This window comes from Anarhichas minor, unplaced genomic scaffold (genome assembly GCF_050575085.1).
Source record: "Anarhichas minor isolate MPS153535 unplaced genomic scaffold, ASM5057508v1 ptg000045l, whole genome shotgun sequence".
NCBI lineage: Eukaryota > Metazoa > Chordata > Actinopteri > Perciformes > Anarhichadidae > Anarhichas > Anarhichas minor.
Genome location: NW_027466491.1, coordinates 1,737,819 through 1,765,417, shown reverse-complemented (window position 1 = coordinate 1,765,417; position 27,599 = coordinate 1,737,819). Strand labels below are relative to the sequence as shown.

Sequence of the window (27,599 nt, the reverse complement as noted above, 5' to 3'; positions counted from 1 at the left end):
GATCTACTTTGTGCCTCATTTGGCCGATAGGGGCCCATTGTTTTGGTGCTTTTATCTCGAGACTTCGTGAGAAGATAGAGGCATTATAAGGTGGTGTAATCCCAGTGGCTGTCGGGATAATATCAACTTGGCTTTTAAGGCTTTTTAAGAGGCTGGCACTTAGACACTGGGTTCTGTGCCAGGGTCTGGCAGTCTCGACAGGTAGTAATTTGACTGGTAAATGTGTCATTATAGCCATTGTAGAAGGTTGCGGCAGATGGGGTAAGAGAAAGAGGGGGCGGAGGACAGAAAAGAGAGAGACAGAATAAGAAGGGGGGAGCGGGGTGGACGGATGCAGGTTTTCGAGATAAATAGTGGAATAAAAGGACGGATGCAGCGAAGGAAGGAGGAAGAGGTTTTACAGTGGACAGGCTAAGACAGGCCGAACTTGTAAAAAGTCTGAAAATGTCACAAACTTGTGACTTCAGGTTGCTCAACTTTTTGGAATGCTGTCTGTCTCCCGTTCTGCCTCTGTTAGCTTTTGCAAAGTGCGGGTGGTCCCTTCAGTGATATACACAACAGTTACATTTCTACGTCTTACCGAGGGCCTTGTCTGCAAGCCACAGGCTTCCTCTTCTGCCCCTACGCCTGGTGCGATCTCCCATGTGGACACGAGACAATGTGACTGTGCAGCGTTCAGTCTCGCTTTCATTGAACAGACCTATTCATACATCATTTATCAGCTTGAAAAATATAATTGTCTCAGGTTTGTTATTCATGTGAGATCGTGTATGTTTGGTCCACTCTTTGATCATTTTGTTGACAGAAGTACTTTTATTCAAATTTTCTTGTAAATGTTAAAAACACTACTACGAAACTGAACACCAAATGAAAATGCAGTCTTCTCACGCATTGTTTGCAATAATAACTCTGAATTGATATGCTGCCGTGCTTGTGTTACTAATAACTTAGTCTTCCTTGGCGTCACTGGTTCTCGGAAGTATGTGATTAGACTGGTGATGTTTGGAGGCCTTGTCAGTTTTCGTTATTGCCCTCATTTCGTCTCAATTTTGGTGGTATGAGTAGCCCCGCATGCCGATTGCCTCCACCCTCCCATCGTTTCACAAATGACACTTAGAGTGCATCTAAACATAGAGAGTGAATTTTTGCGGTGTTTAAAATATCTCTCCTCCAAGGCTTTTATAGTGTAATAGGGGGGGCAAGGCTGTGTTTACTGTACAGGCTCACAGAGGGGGGGAGGAGAGACTGGGTGAGAAGATGCAGGGGGGGGTAAGGAGGATCCCTCAGAGTCATGGTTCCTTTTAGCATTCATCCCCTGCATGTGTGTTTCCTGTGTGCATCTGTGCATGCTTAGTGTGAATGCATGCACACAAACGCTGTAATGTTGCACCTACATGCTTGTGTGCATGCATACTCATATACAGATGTGCATTTCAGATGTCTTTGACTCCCCCCCCCCTGTATGCAAATGCAGATGAAAGATAAAGCATGCTTACACAGGAAGCTGGAATCATGTCCTAGAACAGAGTTTAGCCAAGCTCTGACATGTATATAGGTAAACAACACAGGGAAGGTTTGCAGTAGAGTTAGGGAGAGAAGGAGAGACAGGAGGGAGGGGGGCAAGCTTGAGGGAAAGAAGGAAGGAGGCCACTAAGGGATGGAGGGAGGGACTAGCAGAGAGGGGAAGGAAACAGACATTTGCCTTTTTCTGTCAGCTGAGGCCGGACTGTGGGAGACTATTACTACACAGCTTTGTATCTGCTTGGAGGGAGCATTGTGAAAAGCTGGTATGGTGTGAAGGAAAACACATTGTTTGAAGGCTAATTCAAGGTACGACAGTCGAAGTTCTTCCCTTGTTTCTGCGTACTGCACTTTGACGCAGCTTATTTTCTGCCTCGCTTTCCTGCTCATGCTGTATCACCACAAAGGGGGAAGTGTTTAAGTACAACTTTATTCAGTGCTGCCTGTTTGTTACGTGAACCGTCATGCACCTTTGTCTCCTTCCCTCAAGTGCTCAGCTAGAGTGTGTTTACTCTGCTCCTGTGTATAGAAGACGTTGCTGCTGGTGGTTGTATGATGGGAGGCTCAGCGGCTCCTGGGTGGTCTCGGGCCTCACTGTCACATATCCTACTGGGGTATTTTTAGTGAGAGAACTGATTGAGTTAACATCCTGTGTTGGCTTCTCCCTCCTGTATCTCCGCTCTTTTTTTTCATTCATTTTCTGCCTCATTCCTCCGTTTTTCAACAGAGTTTGTGGCCATAGGTTTCAGGCAGCCAGTTGTCACCTAAAACATAAAAACACACTTCTGGTCAATACCGTGTTTAGAAAGATTTCAATCATAGTTGATTTGAGCTTACAGAAAGTTTAATAGCGGTTAGATACGACAGCAAAACACTCAATGAGCAGCTATTCAACTATTATTTTTGTAAAACGCTGATGAAAACATCCCCAAAATGACAGTTTTGATGAACAATTGTGCTAACCCTGGTGACTCATGTGAATGCATTGTTTCCTGTGGCTGCTTCACAATAAAAGCCACCCCATGTATTGCCTCTTAAATGCTTTTAATATGAAAAAGCAGCAGTAGGATGTTCCGTTTGCATTAGCAGTAACATAATACAGCTGGGATTTGTCTGTAACGGTAACCCTGCATTAAAAGCACGCCTCATTTCCTCTGAAACCCCTGTGCGTTTATATTCAGCACTTTGACATCCAGATATCAGCAAACTAAGGCTTTGTTTGACTGGTGAACAAGTATTTTTGCCCTCTCGGGATACTTAAATGAATGTGTTCTTGTCTTTCTTTCCTCTCAGCCTTCCTGAAATTGACTAAATGAACGCGTCTGTGTTTGATGATGTCATCCCTCAGGGCACAATCATGGAGGAAATGGACTTTGAGCGGCGCCGGGAGCTGAGGAGGCAGAAGCGGGAGGAGATGCGCCTGGAAGCCGAACGGTAAGACCCATTTGGTTGTAGGTCATTCACGTTTGGAGATTAGTGCTCCAGGATTATCCAACTAATTATCTTGCAAAGCAGAGAGTCTTTTAAAAGGCTGTCCTCTACAACGGATTCATTAGTAGTTGCAGCCACAGAACGTCACTGAAGATCTTACTACTTAGTTGTGTGAGGCTGAGGGAGCAGCCTGTGTTGTATAATGAGGCTCTGGTTGTCAACGCACATCAACACCTCTGATGTTCATGCCAAGTTGGAACAGGAGGGAGCCGGCTTTAATGGCTTAGACCCTCCTCTAAGCCCGAAAAAAACATCGCTCGGCAAATATTGGCTTCCCCGACACAGGCTAAAAGAAAAAAAGGGGCAGATAAGAAATCTGATAAGCAACGAGATGACCTTTAAGTGGGAATGTTCAATCACGCCCTCCCTCCGTCCCCCTTTCCAATTTTCTCTCCCATATACCGCGGCCTTGTGAACTCTCTCAGATTCAATGGAAGAAATTGATTAAGCTAAAGTTCATTTCAACAAATTGATTGAGCGGTAACATGGCAAAGTGCAGCAATCACATTCAGTAAAGGGGGGGGGGGGGGGTTTATTGTGAGAACTTGATACATAGTGTGCCGAGGAGGCATTTTATAGAGCCCTTTCACAAAAGTCTCTCCGTGTGTACTGCAGCCCTTCCAATTAAGGATGAGGTTGATGTGGATGCAGATACCGGCCAAGGTCACTCGCCCGTTTGATGTATCTGTGAGCAGAGTTTTGTGCGAGCCAGTTACTCCATCGCTGATGGAAAAACAAGCTGACATAGGTCTGACCACTGCTGAACGCATAGATGTTTCTCTCTGATAATGTTTCTATGACACAAAGACGATGTGTGCAGCGCTTTGCCTTCGTGATGAACAAGGCCCCTTTGCTCAAGTTAAAATAGCATTTGTTGTATAAAGGAAGTCAGTAAAATGGTGCACACCATGCACAATAGTGAAGGAGATATATTAGGTGATAAAATAGAGGGTTAAGTCATTCATCCACACAGTGGAAATAAAGTGTCTGCCAGCTTGTGTGTGCTGTATGGATGGCGCCAAGGTTATCTCCACAGGGATATTATTCGACTTATCTATTTTGCGGTAATGAACAAAGCCCAACAGATAAATCTACATGACCAATATTATCGCTCAATAGCTTATCAGATATCAGCATATATATTAGCCCATAACTAACAAGCAGTTGCAGTGCATAAATGCCAAATATACCGTCTTTTTGTTAGATTAAAAACAGTGTTTCCATTACATACGTAGTTGTACATATCTTGTACAATACTATCACTTTATAAAGTTGACATGGCAACATGTTAGCAAACAGTTTCATATTTGCACATTAAGTAGATGTAGAACAACATTGTCAGTCATTTGGAGTCGTGTTTCTGGCAACCTGACAATTGTAAGTCCTGTATTCACGATCCTTTTAGCTTTGTTTTGGTCTCCACCCAGTCCTGAGGGGAATATCTGGGTGAGGAACACGTATGACCAACTAAATCATACACACATACTACTTCCACAGCAACTTTATCCACAGCCTGTGTCACCTCAGAATCAGCTTTGATAGCATTTTGGTGTAAAGATGCTTTACATTTTGATTTGGTGTAACAGCTACAGAATGTTCTCCCTCTTGACGTCTTTTTGTTTTTACTTCTTTTAAGACTTTACACGTCATTTCCCCAGATGCAATCTAAATAGCTGATTGAAGTGAAGGTCAATGCTGTTGTTATGTTTCATGGCATAAAACCCCTGCTGCTAGAAGTATTCATGCAGTTTTGGTGGATTTATGATACATGGAGAAGATGGAATTTGGCAGAAAATGTAGACTGAGAAGAGCATACAGAGGTAAGAGATGAGGACTGACTGACTGAAAGAGAAATGGACCATGAGTGAAAAAGAGTAAGAGTTGTAAGCGCCTTTGACATGTACATTTTCAGCTCGGCAGGAGTTTGTTCATGACTGTTTATTTGGTCCGGAAAGCAGTAATTTCAACTGGCAGGCGACATGCCGCTCCTGTTATTGATAAAAGATTACATCTCTGCACTGTTTCCATGTCTGCCGATATATTGAAACAATCAATATTTACATGCCCCTCTTGGTTGGACTAGTCAAAACCACATGTTGTCTCATTGGCCTGCCTCCATTCAACCATCACTGAGCACGCTGGGAGAAGACGGAGAGACGCAGGGAGAGTGTGGGGCCATATAATAACCGCTGTAGGAATGCCAAAATTCCTGGCTATTATAAGTGTTTACTGGCCAGGTCTGCATGAGCTGTTTCCTACATGCTGGGACAGCGAGGTTGTCCGTGTGTGAGAGTGTGTATGTGTGTATTTATCCCATAGTCTGTGTCAGTGTGCTATGCATATGCATGTTAGTGTGTGCAGGTGAATGCATGCATTCAGTTAAGTGTGTGTGTGTGTGTGTGTGTGTGTGTGTGTGTGTGTGTGTGTGTGTGTGTGTGTGTGTGTGTGTGTGTGTGTGTGTGTGTGTGTGTGTGTGTGTGTGTGTGTGTGTGTGTGTGTGTGTGTGTGGCGGGAGAACAGCCAAGCCGTCCCTGTTCTGTCTTACATCAGCCTCGGTTATAGTTGAGAATTATTGTTTACATAGAGGTGCGCAATGGGCTTCAATTCACTTCTCGTTCTATTCAGTAAAGCCGCACACACACACACACACATGGTTTTCTGCTCTGCATAGACTCACACTCTCTCATGCTCTTCAGCTCCCCTGCTCATCAGTCCTATAGTACGTCTCTGTTCAATGAAACACACAGGAATGTCTCGACCGCTTCTTTTTTTTCATCTTTTTTCCAAAGAGAGCACATAAATGTGGAATTTTCCCAGTCAATCAGTGACTAACTTCAGCGAGAAATAGTCTTCTCTTGTAACATCGATAGTACACGTTGTTGTTACTGTCTGCAGCTGGAGAGCAGTTCATTGCCCTTACTGAATATTTAGACATTGCACATAGATGGATAGTCGGCACATCCGCAATGATGACTCACCACTGTTGTATGTTGGGACAGTTAAAGGAGCAGTTCAAGGATTTGGGAAATACTTTAATTCGCTGTGAGTTAGATAAGATTAATGCCACTCTAGTCACTGCACTCAGCCAAGAAAAGTTCCGCACATAACCCCGAGTAAAACCCCTACGTGTCGTTTTTATACTTTTTGTGCGGTTTAAATCCCGTCCACTCAGACTTTATGTTAAGCTTAGCTAATCATTCTAACTAGGCCGTAGCTTCCTCTTCATTGCATAGACACGAGAGTGGTATCAATAGACATGTTTCCTTAAATTAATTCATGTGATTCATTCAAGGCTTTGCTAGATATACCATGTTGATTTTGCAAGACTTTGAAATTTCCTCTTTGATGTCCTTTTTAGGAAGTGTCTATTTTTGACATTTGCCATTTCCCTCTGTCTCCTCCTCCGTCTTTCTTGTCACACTCCGTCTCCTCCTCTCATTCTGTATGCATCCCCTCTATCCTTTTCTTCTCCCCTGAGTGTCACTGTCTTTCTTCTCCATCTCCTTTCTCCTCCCTGTCATCCTCCCACCACATCACCCTTCTCCCCATCTTCTTCCACTTTCATTTTCAATCCTTCGCCCTCCTTATTCTTCTCCTCTTCCTTCCCGTTCTCTCCCAAAACTTCTCCTCGTTCCCTTTTACTTACATACCTTCCTTCTTCTCATCTTCCCCTTGCTTCTCTCTTCTGATCTTGTTCTTCCAGAGATATTTTCAAATCCACATCCTTGTCCTCTTCCCTCCTAACCCGATCTCTTGTTCTCCATCTCCTTCTCAGTCTCCTCTTCCTTCTCCAGCTCCACCATCCTCGTCTTCCTCCTATTTCCCCTGTTCATTCTTCACATCTGTGCTGTCCCCTCCCCCCCCCCCCCCCCCCGAGGGACCAGGAAGGGCCGAGGAAATAACACCCATCCTCCGTGAATAAGCCATGCCAAACAATCCACGCCCTGGTCGAATGGACCGTTCCAAACATGACCCTGTCCTGCATCGTAAACCTGTTGGTTCTGTCAGGAAGAGAGCGGCAGATAGAGGGATAGAGATACGGAGGGAGAGGTTGAGCCACGTACATGTCAACTTCTAACTCACAAAATCAGCTTGGAAAGGAGTTAAGCTATTGTTGCTGATTTCTTTAAGCCAAATCCTACTCTTTTACTCCCCAAAAGAAGTGGAAATGTTATATTTATGTTTTAAATGCAGTCGAGTGGAATTTTAACGTTGTGTGTCCTTGGAGCCGGCCCAGCAGAGGACAGGGTGGGGAAGAGAGACAGGCGGGGTACGTTGTGGGTCTTTGGGCCGGCAGAAGGAAGGGAAATAGTCCAGAGAGGCCAGCGTGGGAATGGGTCAGCATTTCTGACAGTGTAAGAAGAGCCCCCACCCTCTTTCCCTCTCCCTCACCATCCCTTACTTCTCTCCCCTCCCCTTTGTTCACAGCAGCTTTTCTTTTCAGTCTTCCTCTCTACTTTTCTCCCTCCCTCCCTTCCTTCTGTCCTTCTCCTCTTGAGGAAGGGTGAAGAAGTCTTTTCTCATGGGCTTTTCCCAAATTGTTTTCGCTGACATTTCTGAGATATTTTGCTGTAAAGAAAATATTTGGACATATTTCTCCCTAATAGGCTCGCTGATGGCGATATTTTGGGGCGCTGGTGCTTTTCACGCGAGCTACTTTGTGGATGCAGAATCCTGCCTGAATCAGCTTTACTGTACTTTGCAGCAAAAATTGGCAAATTTATGCACATGTGTGACAAGACTTTTAATTTCCTCTTCAGCTGCCTCATGGAAAGCTAAGTGCATATTAGCTGTCAGACAATACTGTGCAGTTTTGCTTTCCTTACATACTGTACTTGGCCACCCAAGAAAAGGGCATCTGTTGCATCCTATATTCTGACCCACATACCTGAAGCTTATAACTGTGGCTGCACATCATTCTGAGCAAAGATGTCGTGTATGATTAAACCTGTAGATTACTCTTTTTTCCATTATCGTGTACGCCCTTTCCGTTTCCCACTTCTCCTTTTCATCCTCACTCTCCATTTCACTTGCTCTTTCTTTTTCAATCCTTTTTTTTCTTCCCCTGTCCCCGCTTCCACCTATCTCCATATTTCTGTGTCAGTATGCTGATAGAGTTTGGGGCCTAGGTAAGGAAGGGGATATTAAATCAGGGCTTTGGTTGTGTACGCGTCTCTAGCCAAGGCGGTGATTGACAGGAATGCTAATTCAGCTTTTAGGAGTTTGTTCTTCTCTCCTACTGAGGAATCTTTAACCCTGAGATTGTCGTCTTCACCCACACCAAGGTCTCTTTTGTTCCATTTTTAGCTGTTGTCTTTTTCTCTTTCTCATGACATTTTGGTGCCGTTTCTGGGATGGCGCAGTCCTCTGGGAGCGAAGGCAGTTTTTTTTTTTTTCACAGAACCAACATTTCACTCTGGCATTTTAAATAAGAGTTAATGTACTCTCTACTGCAGGGGAACTCAGTTGAAGTTGATAGAATATAAATGAAGTTGAAAAAAAAAGAAGATGTGGGAGGGTATATTTAAAGCAAGACTGTAACTGTTGAAAGAAGAAATAACACTTTCTTCCTCTTAAAAGTAAAAACAATTGAATTACGAAGCAAAGAAAACCTGTTTGTTGCAGCTTTGCTTGGTCTGATGTGACCCGTAGCTCATTCTGGCTAATGTAAGTCAGTGTGCTGACTTTCTGACTGTCCTCTACTTGTGCTTTGTCATGCTACCTTTTAGCATTCACCATTATATATTGTCATTGTAAGTTGTGGCCACAGTGGATGGTTGAAAAGAGTCAAACTAATCTGAATAAGAACAGTTTTCTGACCTTAAAAATGCTGAATTGTCAGAACGAAGCACACACATGCACATGTGTAAATCATTGCCTGACGTCACCGATGTCACTGTCCCGTAGGTCCATCTTGGGCGTTAACAGATAAATCTGCTCTGTTATGACAACATTCCTCATCTGAGAGAAAGAAACGGGAGACGGCAAGAACAGCAGAGGGGAAGGAAAGGAAGAAGGAAACTGTTGTTCACAAGCTGTAAAACCTCACATAAACCAAAGCAGCTTTAGCTCGGCTCACCACACATGTTGCAATTAACATGCAATAGCACGCTTTGCTGGCTGACCTCAAAGGCGGCGCTGTGATGTCAGGTAGCTAGGCATGTGGTTAGCGGTGGGAGTGTAAAGGTCAGTCGGGGCGACACAGATCAAGCATGGAGCCGAGTTCATAGATGTCAGGTGGTCAGAAAAACAGCAGTTTGGGAACTAATTTGATTATTGGAATAAAATGAAAACTGTCGAACTGTTGTTAGATATGCACGGTTTATGGTTCTTTGATTTATAATACCATATCAATCATTCTGTACTTTTTGGGTGTAATCATTTCCCTAAACTTGTCTACTTCCATTTCTGTCAGACATTCTGAACTTTACAAAGTGACTTTGCTCCAGAAAGAAAAGGCCTCGTTGTTGCTTTCAATCAAATTTAAGCATATAAATATACAGTAGCCGACGAGCCAAACTAGATTGTGAACAATGGAGTTGTGTTGATGATTTTATGCAGCCGCACCCTTTGCTTAAACCACCACATGTCTGCTTTAGATTTTGCACTATTAAGGATATGGGCGGTTTGTTTTTACAGCTGATTTATCCCTTTTAATGGCAGAGTAGGAGTATGGAGAGAGTAGAAAGAAGCAGTTTTCAAATAAATAAATACACAGCAAGCAGTTGGTTAGCTTAGCCTAGCATAAATACGTCAACGGCGGAAGCAGCCAACAAAAAATAAATGGATCAAAGGTGTGAAGGTATTAATTATGCTCACAAGATATTAGGTGTTAATTGAGTAGTTTTAGAGATGCTGGTCAGCAGATTTAGTTTTACATTTGGGCAGAACCGTGGCTAGCCGTTCCCCCTGGCTCCCTGTGGTGTCGTATTTTGCTTACAGATATGAGCGTTGCATCAATCTTCTAATTCTCTGCAAGAAAGCAAACGTGTATTTCCAAAAGTGTCAAACTCTTGTTTTTAAGAGAGAAGGTGCTGAAATGGTTGTCTCGGCAAAACTGGGGTTGTGTCTAGAATTTCATTAAAACAAGAGACTGTATCTACAAAACAAAGCTCGCTCCACGGATCTCTACGTTGTTTTGACACAAGATATTTTTTTTGACTTTAGTGTGTTTGATTTCTAGATTAAATATGGTATTAAATCCCTTGTAGAAATATAAACTTTTAAGGCTAGTGGTGGTTGTGCATTGCATAAACACACTCATACGCACACACCTCTACTTTTTGCTCTGTTCTAACACTGACCAGACCAGAAGCACTGTTTCTCTGGCTCCATGTTCTCCTCAGCCAAGCCAAGTCTCCGGACTGAGTTTTTATCAGCTCGTGGAAACTGCAGCCACGATAAGAAGTATTGGTTGTTGCACAGCTGACAGGTCAGCTTGATAAGAGAGAAGAAGAGAGAAAAAAGCTCAGACAAATCCACCAGGTTTGGTCACTGCGATGATTACAGTCCAGTTTAAGGAATCGTTCACTTTGAAGTTTCTAATCGGGAAGCTAAATTGAGGAAGAGGAGACTTAGGCGAAGGGTTCACAGTTTCTATCTCTCTCGTCTCCCTCAGGTTGGCGAGGAATGATGATGATGAGGAGGAGGCAGCCCGCGAGAGGAGGCGCAGGGCACGCCAGGAGAGGATGAAGGGCAGGGAGAGTGAGGAGCCCAGCGGACAACCAGACAGTCTGGTCATGACCAACAGCCACAGGTGACACACGTATATTAAAACAGCTTCTGTCTGTGACAAATGTAAAGTCAACGGCCGACGGCTTAGCTCCCAATTTTGGTCCAGCTGAGGAGGCAAAAGAGGAAACAAGAAAAGGAGGAAAACTGTCACTGTAATATCACCCCGCCCAGTTTAAGTCTTGTTTCTGTGGGAAAAAATGTCAGGACAACTCAGAAGAACGTCCCAAAAACATATTTCACAACCTCTGCTTTAAAAAGAGGACAGTATATTGTAGCTTTTTAAGACTTCTGGGAGGTGGAGGAAGTTTTATTCTTTCATAAAACAATTGAGACTTTGCTGAGCTCTCAGCAACTGTTTTTTTCTTTTCGTTCTTGCACAAGAAATATGTAGTTTACAATGGCAGATTTACCGTTTACCAAATTTATTCGGATTTTTGAATTCAGATACAATTTTTTTTTTTAAAGTACCCTTTCCAATTTCTGGCAGGCAGGTATCAGTTTTTCAAGCTGATATGACAACTGTTTCTGGCAGATTTGATTCGCTGTAGCTAATAGTTCTTTTTAAAATGAGAGGTTTTAGATATGCACACAGGCTACATGTGATATCACGCAACATGTGGAGAAATCCACAGCGTGACAGGTCTGCTGTGCTTAGTTATGTTGGCAGCTGACATATTGTAACATTGTCAGGTGTTGAATGATTTTTCAAACAATTCATTCTTTTTGCATCCTTTATTACATTTAAATCAACCGATTTGACAAGAATTGCCTCCACTTTCTGCCCGGCCTCAGCTGTCAATGTGACAACCAACTCATGATCTCATACCTATCCATCAGAAAGACATCGGAAAAACAAAGTTTCCGTTTCTGTGCCTTTTTTCGAGGCTGTTGGATCAATCGTCTCGGCTGCAGTGGAAGTGGTGGGTTGCTCTGACATCTAGCAATACAGACGCCGCTTTGTGGACATGAATGTTTCCCCTCTATGAGCTCAGAGATACATCCTGGCCCAGTCAAACAACAAGGGGATTGTGCAGGAGGATGCTGAGACAGGACCCAGTGTTGAATATCCATTGTCAATTGAGGAGACGCAAGGATAATGTTTGCCAGACTTTTAGGTTTCATGCTGTTTGGAGTGAGGTGGATGGTATTTGGTGGATTGAAAGAGATAATAAATACGTAGATTTTAGCCATGCAGATGGTCAGCTGGACAGGTCCACCACTTTCGTCCAGACTTAAATATAAAAACAAGCATTTGGTGGATTGCCCTAAACTTTTATACAGATTTTCATGATTCCCAGAGGAGGAATCATTTTGACTTTGGTAAATCCTTGACTTTTCCTCTTGTATGTACAAAAGAACTATTGAGGAAGGATGAAAATGTAATTTGAGACCTGGAATCTAAGAGTAATACACTCATTTTCTGTTTATTTTGAGGCGTGACCAATAGTTTATTTTAAAGAATATCTGTGGTGAAGGCCTCTCAATGCTGCCAGTTGTCAGCATTCTCCACATACTGGCTAAATGACTGACCGACGTGGCAGCCACTTTTTCATTTCCTTTTGCAATCCAGAGAAGGTTTGATTGAACATTGTTGCTCTTTCAGCACCTTTTTTTGGAGTATTAGTGGCAAGTCACAGTCATGTGATGCATGATCAAGTGCCAAACATTTTGAGGGCATATGCTTTTGTTGAGTTTTGGGAATTAACATCTTTTCTGTAATTTCCACTGTTTGCCATGTCGGAGATCGAGTCCCAAGTGAGTCGATTTAGCACCGTTCTTTTGCTGTTTTGTTTAGTCCTCGTCAAAGCACCAAGTTTATGCTCATTCAGAATCACCTGCACATTAGTTATGAACATCCAAACCCGATAACTGCATGAAATTAACAACACAACGAATATCTTGCCACTAAACAACCATGGAACTGTTAGAGATTATAGACCTTGATTAAGAACCCCCAACATGGAGATAATATCATGCTTTCAGTTTTACAGCCGACGTCTGCTGCTCTGACCTCCAGGCTTCTTCCTCTTTAACAAAATGTTTGTCTCCTCTCTCTCCTCCCAGTGTGACAGAGACGGTGTCTGTGAGCAGCTCTTATGGAGGAGGCGGAGGTGAAGACGAGGACCAGGCCCTGCTGGATCGCATGGCCAAACGTGAGGAGCGACGGCAGAAGCGCATGCAGGAGGCTCTGGATAGACAAAAGGAGCTGGACCCCACCGCCACAGACGGCAATGACGGCTTCGCCATGGAGAAAAACAACGTCGAGGAGGAGAGGCCATCCTCCTGGCGTAGGGGTCGTTCCCGTGACAATGAGGATGAAGAGGAGAAGACAGAGGCGTACAGCTCAAGGAGAGAGGAGAAGAAGCGAGAGGAGCCGAGGGAGGAAGAGAAGGCTGCTAACGAGGGTGGAGAGGAAGCAGATGAGGGTGTTGATGAAGAGGAGGAGCAGAAAGTGGAGGTGGTGGAGGACAAACCGAGAACATCTTACTTGAGAGAACAAGTGAGTCACCTGTTCATTTATTCAGCCATTTATTGGGTTATTTTTGCAACTAACAGTCCCTGCAAATGTGATGCTTATTTCTTCAGGAATCTACCGAAGAACCTAAAATGCACAGCAAGGTATGGTCTTTGATTTGGTCACTTCCTAGTCCACATCTGTGAGGCAATCGCTGATCTTTCTTTCAAAGGACTGCTATAAACCTTTTTCATAGGCACTCGCTGAAGAAGAAACGCATTCAGTAGTCAGTGAGATTGCAAACCAAGCCAAGTCAACCAATTCAGAGGCTGAGGAGGCGTCAGTAGCATCAGAGGAGGCTGAGGAGGTACCTGAGGATGATAATGTAGATTATTCTTCAGAGAATAAGTCTGTGACTGTCATAAATGACTCTGAAGAGGACAATGAGGTATCTGAGATACTACACACAGTGGATAATGAGGTATCATTCATGTGGTAAGCTTTACAGTAGAGGTGTGATGCACAGCACAGAACATCTCTCTGGGTAACTTCAGTGTCTTGATGCATCTTTCAGGAGATGTGTAAACTGAAATCTTTCCAGATTAAGCCACAAAAGAATTCTTTTAATAAGGCTATCTTGTTGACTTGTGATTTATGTCGGAGCCAGACGCTGAAATTACCCAGACACCCCGTGTCGTCACAGTGTGGCTTGCACCATTTGCAAACTGGCGGTAACTTGAGCCTACGTTTTAGTGGTCACAGTGTTTTTCTGCATGTCTTCCATCTCAGCTATGAGAGCAGCAACACTTATTACACAGACTCCACTCCAAAGACTCTCTGCAGCAGAGGAACATAATGTAATTTAAAATAATGTGTGTGTTTACTACAAGGACACATCATAAGATCATTGAGCCATCGTATCATGTGTCTACTTCCAGTCAAACGTTTTATACCAGGTTCATTTTAGAACCCCAAAAATTCGAAATTACAAATGTCATACTTTTCCACAAGTATGTTTTTAACCAAGCAAACCCATGATCTGTTTTTTAATGCATCAATAAAGGCTTCCAATTTATCACACAACCCAAAACTTGCATCTTTCGAACTCTTCTCGACACAGTTGAATGTACACTTTCCAATTTGATCTCTTGTGTCGCCTTCTCTTACATCGACAAACAAAACAGAACTAAGCATTTCATTTTGTGGTCTGTCCGACCTGTGTTGACGAGCGCTCCTCTTAGTTTCGAGAGCCTCTGATAATGTAAGCGGAGATGCTCAGAGACACGACATGTTTCTTGGCTCTTTCCCTGTTAAGATGCATTTCTTGTGACGTTTCTTATTCTTCCTGTTTTTGAGCTGACATTTGCTCTCTACAGCGCAGAATAATGCAAAGACTTAATTATAGTAAGTCATTAAAAAGAATCTTAATGACTTTATCAAGACAGGTGTTAAGTAGGTCCACCAGCTCAGCCTATAGTATGTTAAAAATGCATAGACTGTGCTAGATAGCATCAAGAATGAGACAAATGCACCCTCGGTGCTACAGGTTAATAATATATGATGCTCGAAAAGCTTGACTGGCAGTGTACATATTGGGCTTGGACACATGATTATAATTTATAAAAGTTGAATGATGTTTTCATGATGGTCAGAGATACAAAATATACAGCGGGGGACACTCCCATGGTGATCACGTGTTGGGTAATCCGGTCTCACTAGTTATGCTGGAGTGGACGCTGTGTTATGTGACGTTCTGTGTTGTTTTGTTTGGGGTGTGCTCTCGTTCTCTTCCTCGTTCGACATCCCGCGATGTCACATGCCAGACTCCGCCCATTCAGCCTACCCACCAGTCGCACCGTTGCTCACTGTCCCCGTGGTTGTTTCTGTGTGCAGGTGAATGAGAGAGGCTGGGCCAGGGAGGATCAGGGGAGGCAGAACGGAGCGCTGCACGAGGAGGCGGCGACTCCCAACCAGCACAGGAAACCTGAGAGGACCCTCAGGTACACAGACGCAATAACACCGGGGCCAGCCAGGCCTGATGAATTATTCAAGAAACTCCATTTTCAACAAAGTTCATGTCCCAATTAAGAATGAGTGCCCAAACAAATCTAAAATAATGAACTGAATGAGATTTATCCTATAGCTAAAATAGGAAAAAAATTGTATATTCCATCTAATTCCACATATGTTCTCCTATTTACCGGAGATGCATCATTATGGATGCTTTATCCCTTTTTTCCCCCACATGCATTTTCAATATTTTCCCTCCTGGCTGATACTCATTACATAATTGTAGATATATATTTGTATATTGTGTGCACATCTGTGTGTGTTTTCTTCCAGTCTTTCCAGTGTCTGTTTAAATATTCAGTTTGTATCAAATGTCAAGTGTTAACCTGAACGTCAACCAGCTTTGCGTGCTACTTCCACGGTTTTTGTTGCTGTTGTGACCTGCATGTGTGCTCAAACCCGCATCTGTGTGTCTGTCCCAGTCGCGGCAGTGTGCGTTCCCCCGAGGTGTCCGCCGGTGACGACCAAGACGACGCTGCCCGTCTGGAGGCGGAGTGCAAGCTGGAGGAGCTGAAGCGCCGACGCGACGACGCGGAGAGCGAGGAGTTTGAGAGGATGAGGCAGAAGCAGCAAGAGGCCGAAGCCGAGCTGGAGGAGCTGAAGGTGAAGAGGGAGGAGAGGAGGAAGGTGCTGGAGGAGGAGGAGAGGCAGAAGAAGCAGGAGGAGGCGGAGAGAAAAGCCAGGGATGAGGTAAGGAGTGAGAGTCAGTCACTTTATCGATGTTGTTTGATCAGTTCAGCTCTGACTGCCTGTGTTTCTCTTCTCCCTTTTATCCAATTTCTTCTTCATGATTTGTTGAATTCAAACTGAAATATAATATTTTTATTTTTAGGAAATATACACTGTAATGATGCAGGTACCGTACAAAGTTCAAAAGAGGATCCAAATGTTTTTAGACATATTTGAGGAAACAACATTGAAGCTTCAGCCGTCTTAGACTGAAATCTGAGAGCAATTTCCATGGTGTGCTGCTAGCTGGAGCACAGAACCCTTTATAGCCTACGTATGGTAATACACAACTTATTCTACGGATTTAAGACAAGCAAGCTTAGAAATAAGATATGTGTGAATTAAGATATGTGTGCATTTTAAGTTCAGTTTGATTTCAGTCTTATTTGTCTCATTTATTCCTCTTCACGTTATATCTTTAGATTTCACAGCCCACGTCCTTTTCCCTTGTTCTTCACATCACCACTTTCATGTTGATTTAGCCTTTACACCTGTGTGAGCTGAAACCCATGCATCACACTCATGCTAGCGCTGCAGTGACGTTATCTCGCCATACTTCTCTGTTATCACGACTCCAGCTATTTGGGTCCCTATCTCATAACTCATGCATGTCATTCCTTCATCCACCTTTTACAACAAACCTCATCATTATGTATCTCAAATGTGATAACCTCCTTCTTCCTATGTGTTCAAATCTGTATTCAACCACGCAATGTCGTCCATTTTCCCCTTCATCCGCTCGCTCTGAGGCTCTGCGTTCTCGCTGTTACCCTGACTGGTCTTCTTTGTTGATCTCGGTTCTGAGTGTGGCGGCCCGTCTCTCGCTATTTGCCCCCGTTCTTCTCCTCTTGTGTGATGTTAATGAGGCCTTTTGGTTTGTAATTAAAAGATGGCCCAGAGATAGAGAGAGACTAATTAACCAAGACAAGGCTGCTGGAGTGGGTGATACACTGCCAAGCACCAGCCCTCTTCTGAATACAGTACAAATGGTTCATACATTAATTGTTGTTTTTTTTAAACTGTTGATAGTCTGCATGTCTCAAGCTTCCCAAAATGCCTTTTTTTTTTTCCTGAGGCAGGCGATCACTGTAAATAAGAATTTGCTCAGAGTAATTAAATTTGTTCCTGGCCTGCTTCATTAGATAGAGTAAGTAAATCAATTAGAAAGTGGCACATAGCTATTGTCTGGGTTGGCTGCATTCCTGATTGTTGGTTGTCCGTCATGTTATGCTATTCAATATAATAACCCATAAACCACGGGAAAGTCATTCAGCGTATACCCAGTCCTTGAAAGATTTTGCATTTCCTGCTCACGACACTCTGGGTCTGTGAGTCCGTTCCGAGGGAAAATCTACTTGTGCACAGGAAGCAGGCTTTAGGTTTCCAGCAGCAACAGCGGTTTGTTTAGAGTAAATACAAGAGCAATGTCTGCTTGAGCAGCAATATCCTGCATGGCTGGGCTGCCAAAAAACAGAGCGCCACCTAGGTATGCCTTAATGAAATTAACAACAAGCTCCCTGTCGACTACAAATATGCTGCGAAACAAAAAAAATGACAACGCAAACTTAATTTCTTTCTCACACTGCATCTGCTGAACTGCCTCAACTCTCAACACATCTGTCTTGTCTCAGGAGGAGAAGAGGAAGATGAAGGAGGAGATTGAAAGGAGGAGAGCAGAGGCAGCTGAGAAGAGACAGAAGGTGGAGGACACTATGGACGGGGAGGGCAGACCCTTCAAGTGTGTCAGCCCTCGAGGCTCCTCTCTGAAGGTCGGTCCGCCATTTTTAACCTCCAACCTCTCCCTCTACGCATTCAACAGAAGAATGTCAGTGCTGTTTTATTGGCCAATTGACCGTTTTGGCTCATAGTTATTGTTGCTTCATACTATATATATATATATATATATATATATATATTACATTCTTCAAACAGTTGGTCTTTGATTTTAGACGATTCAGTCTTGATGGTAACATGCATGCTGTTGTGCTAGAAGTATGTAAGTAGAAGAAGTAATCGTAGAAGCAACAATGTTCTTGTGTTGCTTTTCAGAGCTAGTTAGTCCTAGTATTCTAAGTTTGATAGTGAAAAATGTGAAACCCTGTTTGGCTGCTTAACTTTCCAAAATCAAATAAAGATCATGCCAGAGCTGCTAACGTTACCCTACGCTCTTATTATAGTAGCATTATTTTATAGTAGCTCTTACTACAGCCTCCTGCATAGCTAAGCTATGATAAGACAATAGCTGCCCGAGTCAGGGCTTTAGTCAATTAATCAGACAATTTTTCATAAACACAGATTTTTCATTCCGATATTTTAAACAAGTGTAACTATAAAAAACTTTGCCTTTTTTTCCTGTCTGTATATAAATCCGTCCAGTACAGTTGTCAGCCAAATGGATTCGATATAATAGTTCTCCAAAACCTGCAAATCCCACTCATCCGGCAGTGCAGCAAAGCTCAAGCTAAACATTCAAAATATTTGGAGAGATTAAGTGCCAGATGACCCGCTCCTGCCCTTCTCACCTCTTTTAGCTCTCTGCATGAAGTGTTATCTGACTGAGATGAAGGTGTTCAGAAATAGAAAGACCCTGAATGAACTAGGGGGAGAACTGGCAAGTTTTTCTGGATTTCATTTCGCTGTTCACTTTGAAATTCTGCTGACACGTCAACCTGTTTGTCACAAGCAACGCTGCAATAGGAAAAGCAGCCTGAATCAAACCCAGCGCGTGGCCCTCCCCACCTCACCCAAAGATAAATGTTTGTCACGGCGAAGGAACGTTTAATCAACTCAAATGTGAATAGATGTTGCCAACAGCCAACTCCCACACGCTGGAAATCGAGGGGGATTTTCAGCCAGTGGAGAAAATCAAATTAGTGACAGTTAGCAGTAATATCCATCTGGCCCGTCCTGGTGAGACTCCAGATTCATGGCTGAAAACAGGCCAGGGCTACATTCTTATGCTGCAGAAGTTAGGCCTACTTTCTGAAACCTCAATACAGTATTGAGGTTAAAACTGTGTTAACTGGATATTTCTCAACAGCGAATTGGTTTGAAGTGTTGTTGGTCAACAGAGTTAAAACTCAAATGCAGAAAGGCTTCTGTTTGAACAAAATACGTTTGAAGATTAACGAGTAACCTTCCATACAAGGGTTGGGTGATTCTTTTCATTTTTACATCGTCCCACTGTGGTAAACTCACCAGTAGAGTTGTTCCGATACCAATAGCAGGATCAGGAATGCCTCCGATACAGCCTAAAATGCTGGATTGGGTATCAGCGAGTAAGCGGGTCAGATAATTTACGCCTCACACTAACGACAGCAACTTGTGTCACTCGCTTCTCGATCCGTACATGCTGCCTGAACGGTGCTGCGCATGTGCAACTCTCAGCAGAAATGAGAACGAAGCAAAACAGCTCACTCTTCAGCCACTTTAATCATCTGCTCCGGAAAAAAACCCAATGCTGTACGAAAAATCGATGATGGAAGCTGACGAGTGAGCCATCTCGCTTCTTTCTCATCTCTGCTGAGACTTGCTCATGTGCGGTTTGGATCAGGCAGGTGCAGGAAATTTGGCAAAATGTTATACTTGTGAATCCCAGCAGTAAAACAAACGTGTTTTTAACACACTGGCATTGGAACGGTACTCTGTGTCAGCTAATACTCAAGTTCAGGTATCATAAAAATCTCTATTCGTTACGTCACAGCACACCAGTGAAATGCCAGCATGTACGACTTAGCTATTTTAACAATGAATGTAAACTGCAAATAGGTGAATGAACATTTCTGCACACATTTGTGGTAGCTCTGGAATCGATCACTTTGTTTGTGGTCAGTTTTGTAAATAATGTTCAACTGTAATTTTCCACCATGCTGCACTCGCCTCACAGACACAACTTTACTTTGTGGTGATGTTCACCGTAGGTGCAGCTGAGTGTGTGTGTGAGTGTGTGTGTGTGTGTGTGTGTGTGTGGGGGCATCTGTCTGTTTTACTTTTCATACACTACACTCTGTGCTGTGTGTATGAATTGTTGCTTCGCAGTGTAACCCTTTTTGTTTTTATTTATGTGACACTATTACCCCGGTATAATGTAGTTGCATTGTATATTGTCCCCCAACCCAGCGCGGGCAGTTCTTAGACACCAGTCAACAGTCGTTTTTTAAAATTGCATGCATGCCATTGAGAACATACATTTTTTTTCTTTATTTTTTTATTTTTTTTGCCCAACTGTCATATTGTGACTAAAACATCAACAACAGTGAAACATAGCAGCAATCACCTCCCCAGTGGAAACACACAGTCCCGGGAGCTCGCCCGCATGTTATCAGCAGTAAACCAGCATAACCCTGCTCTGTGCTGGAGATAAAGCACAGTGTTCTCCGTGAGAGAAGGACAGAGCGACGGAACGAACGACAGGCTGCTGGGATGCAGGAAAGCGATTAGGGTTAACAGGATTACTGTAACTGCGTTCGGATGGCTATGGCTCTTTAAAACACGTCTCAGAATGGGGAATTTCCTGTCGGGGAGTATTTTGGGAACTCCCACATTCGGTAGCAGCCGATCGCAATGTCCCTTTTCACAGGGGGAGGGGGAGTGAGTTTCGCCTTTTGTCCGTTTAGTGGGTTTTTTTTTGTGAGGGTCTAAGGAACCGTGTGTTGCCCCCTCTTTTTTTTAAGAATATCATAAACAATCCTCTGAGTCTCCCACAATCCAACAGCACATAGCAGAAAAAAAACTTGCTGTGTTTTTTGCTGTGTGTGTGTGTGTGTGTGAGTTTTTGTGCGTTTGTGCATGCCTTTCAGAGCATTTTGCACAGGGAGGGAACAATTACTTACATTGTGTGTTGCTGTTCAGAAGGATCCAGCATATGAATAAAAATAGACAAAATTATATATCCACCTTTAAAAGACTATTATTGGCAATTATTTAAATTATGAACCATAAGGACCAGTAATATCTTGTGTGTCTACATATTGACTTAGATGAAACTACTCATACTACAAAGACATAATAGAAGCATGGAAATCAAAATGAAGGTTAGTTTTAACATTTGTTTTGAAGTGACTGAAGAGTCAATGGAAATGTGTTGTAGCGGTGTGTGCATATGAGGAACATCACTGCAATATTTATTAACCTAGAACTCCCATAACCTTTCTCAACAGATTGGGGAGAGGGCAGAGTTCCTGAACAAGTCGGCACAGAAGAGGTAAAAACATACTGAAGCATCATTCAACAGATCATGTTGTTGTTTTTCCCACGAACAAAGCTTTTAGTGGAGCATGTAAGCCTTGTAGTCCTGTTCTGCTGAATAGAAAGAAATGTACCCCAGGGTTTAAATCCCTCTTGGGGTTGCAAATGTCTTCTTCTCAAGGCAGTAAAGATGGCTGACCACACTGTGTATAATATCCAGAGTGGTCCCATGCTGTGTTCGCTAACCATTTTCTTCTGCCCAGCAGCACAGTGAAGGCGTCTCATTCTCCCGTGGTGTCCAAGATAGACAACCGGCTGGAGCAGTACACTTCAGCTGCTCAGGTTAGCTTTTCCTCCACTGTAAAATTGCAAAAATGTTGAAGCATTTTGGCGGTATTGTGACATCAGCGTGGGTGACACATGACATTCGTCTTATTAAGTTTTTATCTCTGTGTCATGCAAAACATTTGCACTATCCCGCTTGGGATTACAAGGCCCAGCTTTATAGCAAACATCAAAAATGTAACAAGACTTCTTGCAGGAACACATACACAAAACCAATAGACAACTATCAGGTATTACATGTACTCCTATATCTTTTTAAATGACATGTATTTATTTCAAATAGATTGTAAAAAAGATAAAAAAGAAGCGTAGTTTATCCTCATGGTTTCCTCGTCTCCCATGCTTTAAAATAACAATAATTATAATAACAAATAAAATAAGTGGCCGACTTAAGTATTTCATAGCCAACTCGATCTTTGTGCATCTTCCATTAAAATAAAATCAATTTTTTCTTTTGTTATATTACTAACGGTATTGTGTGGTTCCCAGTCAGAAACACAATAGAAAACAAAATAAAACTTGTCTGTCAAAGCCAGACAACGGGGCTAAGGCTATCCTGGATGTGGCGTCAACATCACGTGTCAGATAGCAAATAACGTAATGTAAGTCAATTATAATCAGATTAGAGCAACATGGCTGAGACAAATCTATAGAATCCTGTACTTACTTAAGACTGACGAGATTACAATGTCCTGACCTGATCTGATTCCATTCTTGGTACCTTTTCTGAGCCTAAATGTTGTATCACATACACTGTAGTAATTTCTCACATTATTCTCGTCATTAATAGCAGCTCAGTCGTTGTTGTCGACCGGTATCTGAGCTTTGATCTGAACAGCCATCTCTGCTATTCACCAATTTAATCCCAATTTAACCACTTTGTATCAGCAGAGGGAGAACAAGGAATCTCGATCCCCTCGCTCTGGAGCAGTAGATCTCCCCATGGTCACAGACAGCATGCGAAGCATCAAGAGCATGTGGGAGAAAGGCAACGTGTTCGGCACACCTGGAAGTGGCGGAAGCCCGTTCAAGGTAAGAGTTGAGGTGGTGGAGGATGTGATAAAGTTGATGAAACGCTGTGTGAGCAGAGAGAGAGAGGAAAGAGCCCAATTCACTGGCACTTCCTGCTCTGCCTTGTTGCTGATGACGACCAGGCTCAGCTGACCTCTGACCCTATCCAAACAGGAAGCAGCTGTGATGAAGACAGGCGTGGCGGGTCGCATTAACGACTGGCTGAATAAAACCCCGGAGGGCGGCAAAACGTCAGGAGGAAGGCCAACGGTAGGTCGCTGCTGCCAGGAAGTACAGTACGTGTACTGTACAGCTCAGAGTCCGACATACAACAGCTACTTTAATGGACCTGCATTATGGTTCTTTAGATATGTGTAGATTTCAAAGATATTTTTCTTTAAATCTGAGGATCTAATATCTACTTTAAAGACCCTGGAAAAAAATAAAGGAACAATTTGTTCCCAATGAGGAGAGAGTTATGCAGCGGCCAAAAGAAAAAGCGCTGCACCCAGTGTCTTTCTGAGCACTCTGACCTTTTTGTTCTGGGCGGGACTCTTATTAACCACGAAAATGGAGCAGAAGCTTGTTTTTGTCCGACAGATTGTGTCACACACCCGCATCCTCCTTGCTCTACGGCTGTCAGATCATCCTCATGCAAAGTGTATGAGGGCACGCATCCTCCGGTCGGTGCTCATGGTGAAAGAACAAAGTCAAACAAACTGACAGCTTAAATAGATAGTAAAACGCAAAGGGGGGGATGGTACACCGGCAGTTAGAGTGGTGATATTGTTGACATAGAAACAAAACCCATGCTTCACAAAAAAATGCTTTTTTTTGCCAGAGAAAAACGCTATATGGACACATTTAAAAGAATATTCTGTGCTATTCGTACTGGTTTGAAGTGGGACGGACTCAGTTGGAACAATGTGATGAACTGTGCTTGAAATTGAGACAGAATACATTAATGCAACATTTACTTTGTTCAAAACGTTTTAAAAAGCTTACTATTATCATTTGTATGTGTCTTAAGGATTCAGTAGTCAGTTGTGCATTGGAACAGTGACCCTGTAACATCTGAACTGCAATCATTCCAGCAATCATGATCAAATGCAGTACTCTCCCTCCTATATCAGCCCATCATTATTATTATCATTATGTTTTGTACTGCAGATATCTAATAATCATTTATAAATGATGCAGGTTGAGATGGTGTCTGTCTGGCACCCCCTGGTGGCCACAAAGTAAAGAAGCTTCTCCATTGTCTGAGCTTGCTACAGTCCACTGTTACATGTGTCATAACATACATATACAGTACATATAGATATTGAGGACTTGGCATGAGTTTTGTATACAGTGTCACTGAAGCATTTTATCTTAAGCTTATCATAAGCTTTTTTTCTCAGTCTGGCTCATGTGTGTGGCTCCATGCCAGCGTCATCATGCCTCTCTCCACTCTTAACCGTATTTCACACAAATATTTATGTTGGAGCTTTCCATGTCGCAGATTTCTGCTTGTGCTCAAAAAGGTAACACACAGCAGGAGAGACTGAGGATATGAAAGAGAGTGTCCAACAAGTAAATATTTCCATCAGACAAAACTGGAACTCTTTTGCCGAAGCTTTCCCAATATTCAAACATATGGAGTGTCTTGAAGAAGAATTGCCTCAGACCCGTAGTGAGAGTGCTATTTTCCACTTCCTTTAGACAAACACCTCTCTGCTTGACGGTGTCTGTCAACCTTTGCTCTCATTCCTCAAGCTCTCGGTCCTCCTCTGTCATTCCCTCTCCTCTACACCTCAGATACTCTGTCATTGTCGCATAATGACAAACTATTTTCAAATTGACCTACAAACGCTGGGCCCTCTGAGCACCGCTGATGTGATGCTTTGTCTTTGCCTTTCGTTCTCTGCCTTCCCCTCTGACAGGACCTGAAGCCGGTTGACGTCACCAACAAGAGGAGTCTATGGGAAAACAAAGGTTCCTCTCCAACCAAGGTAGCTAGTTTTTATTTAAACTATTCCCTAGTATCATGCTGAGGACTTTGTATGGTGATGATCAGTGTTTCGGTCTCAAACATCTGGGAAAATCCAAATGAGCATCCAGATGTAGTTTTAACCATGCCAATTTGGTTTGTGGTCTTAAAAGGATTTCCTGTGGTTTTTCATAGTTTTCCAGATGTCAATCAAGGGAACGTTCTGTTAAAGACATGGTGTAGGAATATTGTAATTATAATAATAATAATCTCAAGATCTTGACGCTGGTGTGGCAGGAATCGGAGTAACATTCACTTATGTTTGTTTTTGTTTTAAAGAACTCTCATAGCTAGTTGACCTCACCGTTTAATCTGGAATAAGCCTGGAGAGGTAAAGGTTTAATTGTTCTATGTTTCTTCAAAGCGCTTATCACAGAATGACCTCACGCTCTGCTGTCACACTGTCCACTTTTTGCTCTGTGTTGTTGGCAAAGCTCTGCTCTGTTCTGCTGTGGTTGGACGCTGCTGCTTATTTTAATCATAATGATTATATCTTAAGAGTTTCGGTCCACAGTATTTATGATTTGAAGAATGTGTTGTGGCATACTCTCTCTCTCTCTCTCTCTCTGAATATTATTCAAGTCCCTTCACACACAAACTCACAACCTTTTAGAGGATGTAATTATGTGCATTTTGTAAACGTTGAGCAATAAACATCAATTGCTTTCCAAAAAGCACATTTAGGAATGAAACCTGTAAAGCGTGTGTGACAAATGTTCCAAGTGCTGTAAAATAAAAAGGAACAAAGAGAACATATCAATGAAGTCATCGTTAAGCCAATTGTAAAGCCTCGCGCCGTCGACTCCATTAACACCCATAACTTGTTAAGGCTGACTCAACAAAATCCAGAAGATTACAGTTCCGTGTAAATTCTGCGTCGTAAAAAAACCTTTTCGCCTGTTGTCCAACTGCAGTCTGAACGCTTTTCATAAATGGCTGTATCACATCACCGCTCCCTCTTCTGACAACCACAAATCACCGCTCTCAGTCCAACTTCACTTGACTTTATATTGCCCTAATGGAGAAGCTGTTTACAGCATTCTTTACAAGGAAGACGCCTTTGCTGAGTTGCACAATGGCTGTTTGACATTATTGAATCACTGTTATCACCTCACATTTTCAAACAAGTCTGGCTAAACCTGACATGAATACATTGTCTTATCTCTATTTTTTATACATAGATAAAGCTGTGTTTGTAGAGCTGCAACGTAGGACTGAAGCCCCACATTTTAAAAAGACAAAGATGTCCCACCTACCCACTTAACTTTAGTATAAACCTTCCTTCCTTCCTACACTGGTAGCAGTGTGTCCCTGCAGCCAACAGCTGCCGTGCGGACCGGAGGCTGTGGTCCGCCACAGTGAGTAGTTGGGTTGGAGGGCACCAGGCGGCGGTCTGCACTGACGTAAAACAGGCCCTGGAAAGGAAAGGTAGCGGTTAGCGGCCTTGTCATTAGCTAACCATGCTATGCTGTGATGTCAGGGAAGGCAAGATGAGCAGGCTAATGATTGTTGAGGCAGACCTGGATAGGTTCAACAGTCTGTATAGGTGGAAGTGTGAGCTCAGAAGTGGTTCTAGGCCCTTTCTGCTTTGACTGTAGGCTTTGCAAGTATGTTTTGCTACCTCTCTGCGTCTGTCTTCGTCGTTGCCGCCTCGTCACCTTCCTGTTCTTCGTGTCTTGCAGGTGGCAGGCAGAGGGGAGACCAAATCAGTCGCCAACGGTGAGTTTTTACAAGGCACCCGAAGTGTCAGCTTGTAACTGTAGAGCTCGTTAATCTGTGTGCAAGAGAACACACAAATGGGTGGGCGGAAATGCGAGCATGCATACTGGATGGCAAACCTGTGGCTCCAACATTTCAACTTTTCAGAACCTCTGAAATTACACCTTTTTCTTAGCTTAGCTGCAGTCCTTTTTTATTTTTCTAATTGGTTTTAGAAACTAAAACAGAACAGCTTACTCTTTTAGTTAAAGTAAAAACATAGAAATTACCAAAATGAGTTGAGAGGTTTTACCCAGAAAGTAACCTACTTGTACTTGTAGGCAGCCTACTTGCTGACAATACACAGGCTAAGTTTAAAGGGAAGCTCTACAGTCTGAAAAATATCCTTTGATTCCACCAATATCCAGGTGTCTCACGGACATGATCCCTCACTGGCCTCTCACCAGCAAACATGTCCAATTGTGTTTGTTGGGAGAAATGTCCCAGCACTTTTACAAGGCGGTAATTCTTTCAGAGACTGGGGGTGTGACCTTCTCCATAAGTGTGCCATCTCGTCCCTGGCTCTTTGATTTATATGCCACCATGTGTTACAAAACCATCACAGCCTTCCCTGCAGTCTTTTTCAGTTCGCTGTTTGGCCGCCTCACCGTTTTAGGATGCCACTTAGGGCATTGCTTGCTATTTTAAAATCCGAACTGAGCGCCGCCTCCTCCTCCTTTTGTTCTCCCAGCGGGCAAAAGAAGGGCTTTGGCCTTGAGCGAATCTCTACATGTGGGTTGTTCAGCGCACAGCATTACACACACATAAATACACACCAATTTCACCTCTGTAAACCCACTCAACAGCCATCTTGACGCCACTCAAAGCTTTCAGCTTTGCCACTCGTGTGCACCTCAACTTGTGCTGCTCAGGCCGCGGTGCTGCCTCTCGTGTTACGAGTGTGAGAGGCAGTGTTCCTGCCAGGCTGATTTGTCACAATTATTGCTGGTATGTTGGAGATTAGCACACCATCACAGTCTGACTCAGAGGATGACCGAGGCTTTGTATAGATTTTGTAATTCAGTAGTTGGCTGCAGAAGCTTGCAGACATTTGAGACCACATGTGAGTTAGCAGCCTCACACTCTCCACATGCTTGGCTCTATTGGAGAACTTCCAATTCTGGTCATTTAAATTCAAAATTTAAATGACCAACAGACATTTATAATGTTTGCAAGTCTGATTTTGGATTCATGTTTATCGCCATTTTGTCAAATTCTCGGAGCCTGCAAATCTAAATAAGAGCACGTTTTGAGTTGAGGCTGGGC

At 43.1% G+C, this 27,599-nt stretch overlaps 1 protein-coding gene across 10 annotated transcripts in view; it reads left to right on the top strand.

Annotated features, from left to right (window-relative positions):
* The window catches only part of cald1a (caldesmon 1a), a 49,923-nt gene that overhangs the window by 20,223 nt on the left and 2,101 nt on the right, over nt 1-27,599 (top strand). For 2 of the 10 annotated variants that reach the window (XM_076111376.1, XM_076111377.1), the window contains 15 exons: nt 2,870-2,955; nt 10,631-10,768; nt 12,811-13,246; nt 13,333-13,365; nt 13,458-13,568; nt 15,095-15,201; nt 15,694-15,961; nt 17,632-17,769; nt 21,160-21,203; nt 21,454-21,529; nt 22,421-22,564; nt 22,718-22,813; nt 24,469-24,537; nt 24,855-24,906; nt 26,258-26,294. In XM_076111376.1, the coding sequence (XP_075967491.1) occupies nt 2,879-2,955; nt 10,631-10,768; nt 12,811-13,246; nt 13,333-13,365; nt 13,458-13,568; nt 15,095-15,201; nt 15,694-15,961; nt 17,632-17,769; nt 21,160-21,203; nt 21,454-21,529; nt 22,421-22,564; nt 22,718-22,813; nt 24,469-24,537; nt 24,855-24,869 (1,752 nt within the window). In that variant the 5' untranslated portion in view covers nt 2,870-2,878 and the 3' untranslated portion in view covers nt 24,870-24,906; nt 26,258-26,294. Of the gene's footprint in view, nt 1-1,671; nt 1,831-2,869; nt 2,956-10,630; nt 10,769-12,810; nt 13,247-13,332; nt 13,366-13,457; nt 13,569-15,094; nt 15,202-15,693; nt 15,962-17,631; nt 17,770-21,159; nt 21,204-21,453; nt 21,530-22,420; nt 22,565-22,717; nt 22,814-24,468; nt 24,538-24,854; nt 24,907-26,257; nt 26,295-27,599 lie in introns of those variants that run through there. The other 8 variants (XM_076111384.1, XM_076111385.1, XM_076111378.1 and 5 more) reach the window with 7 other exon arrangements.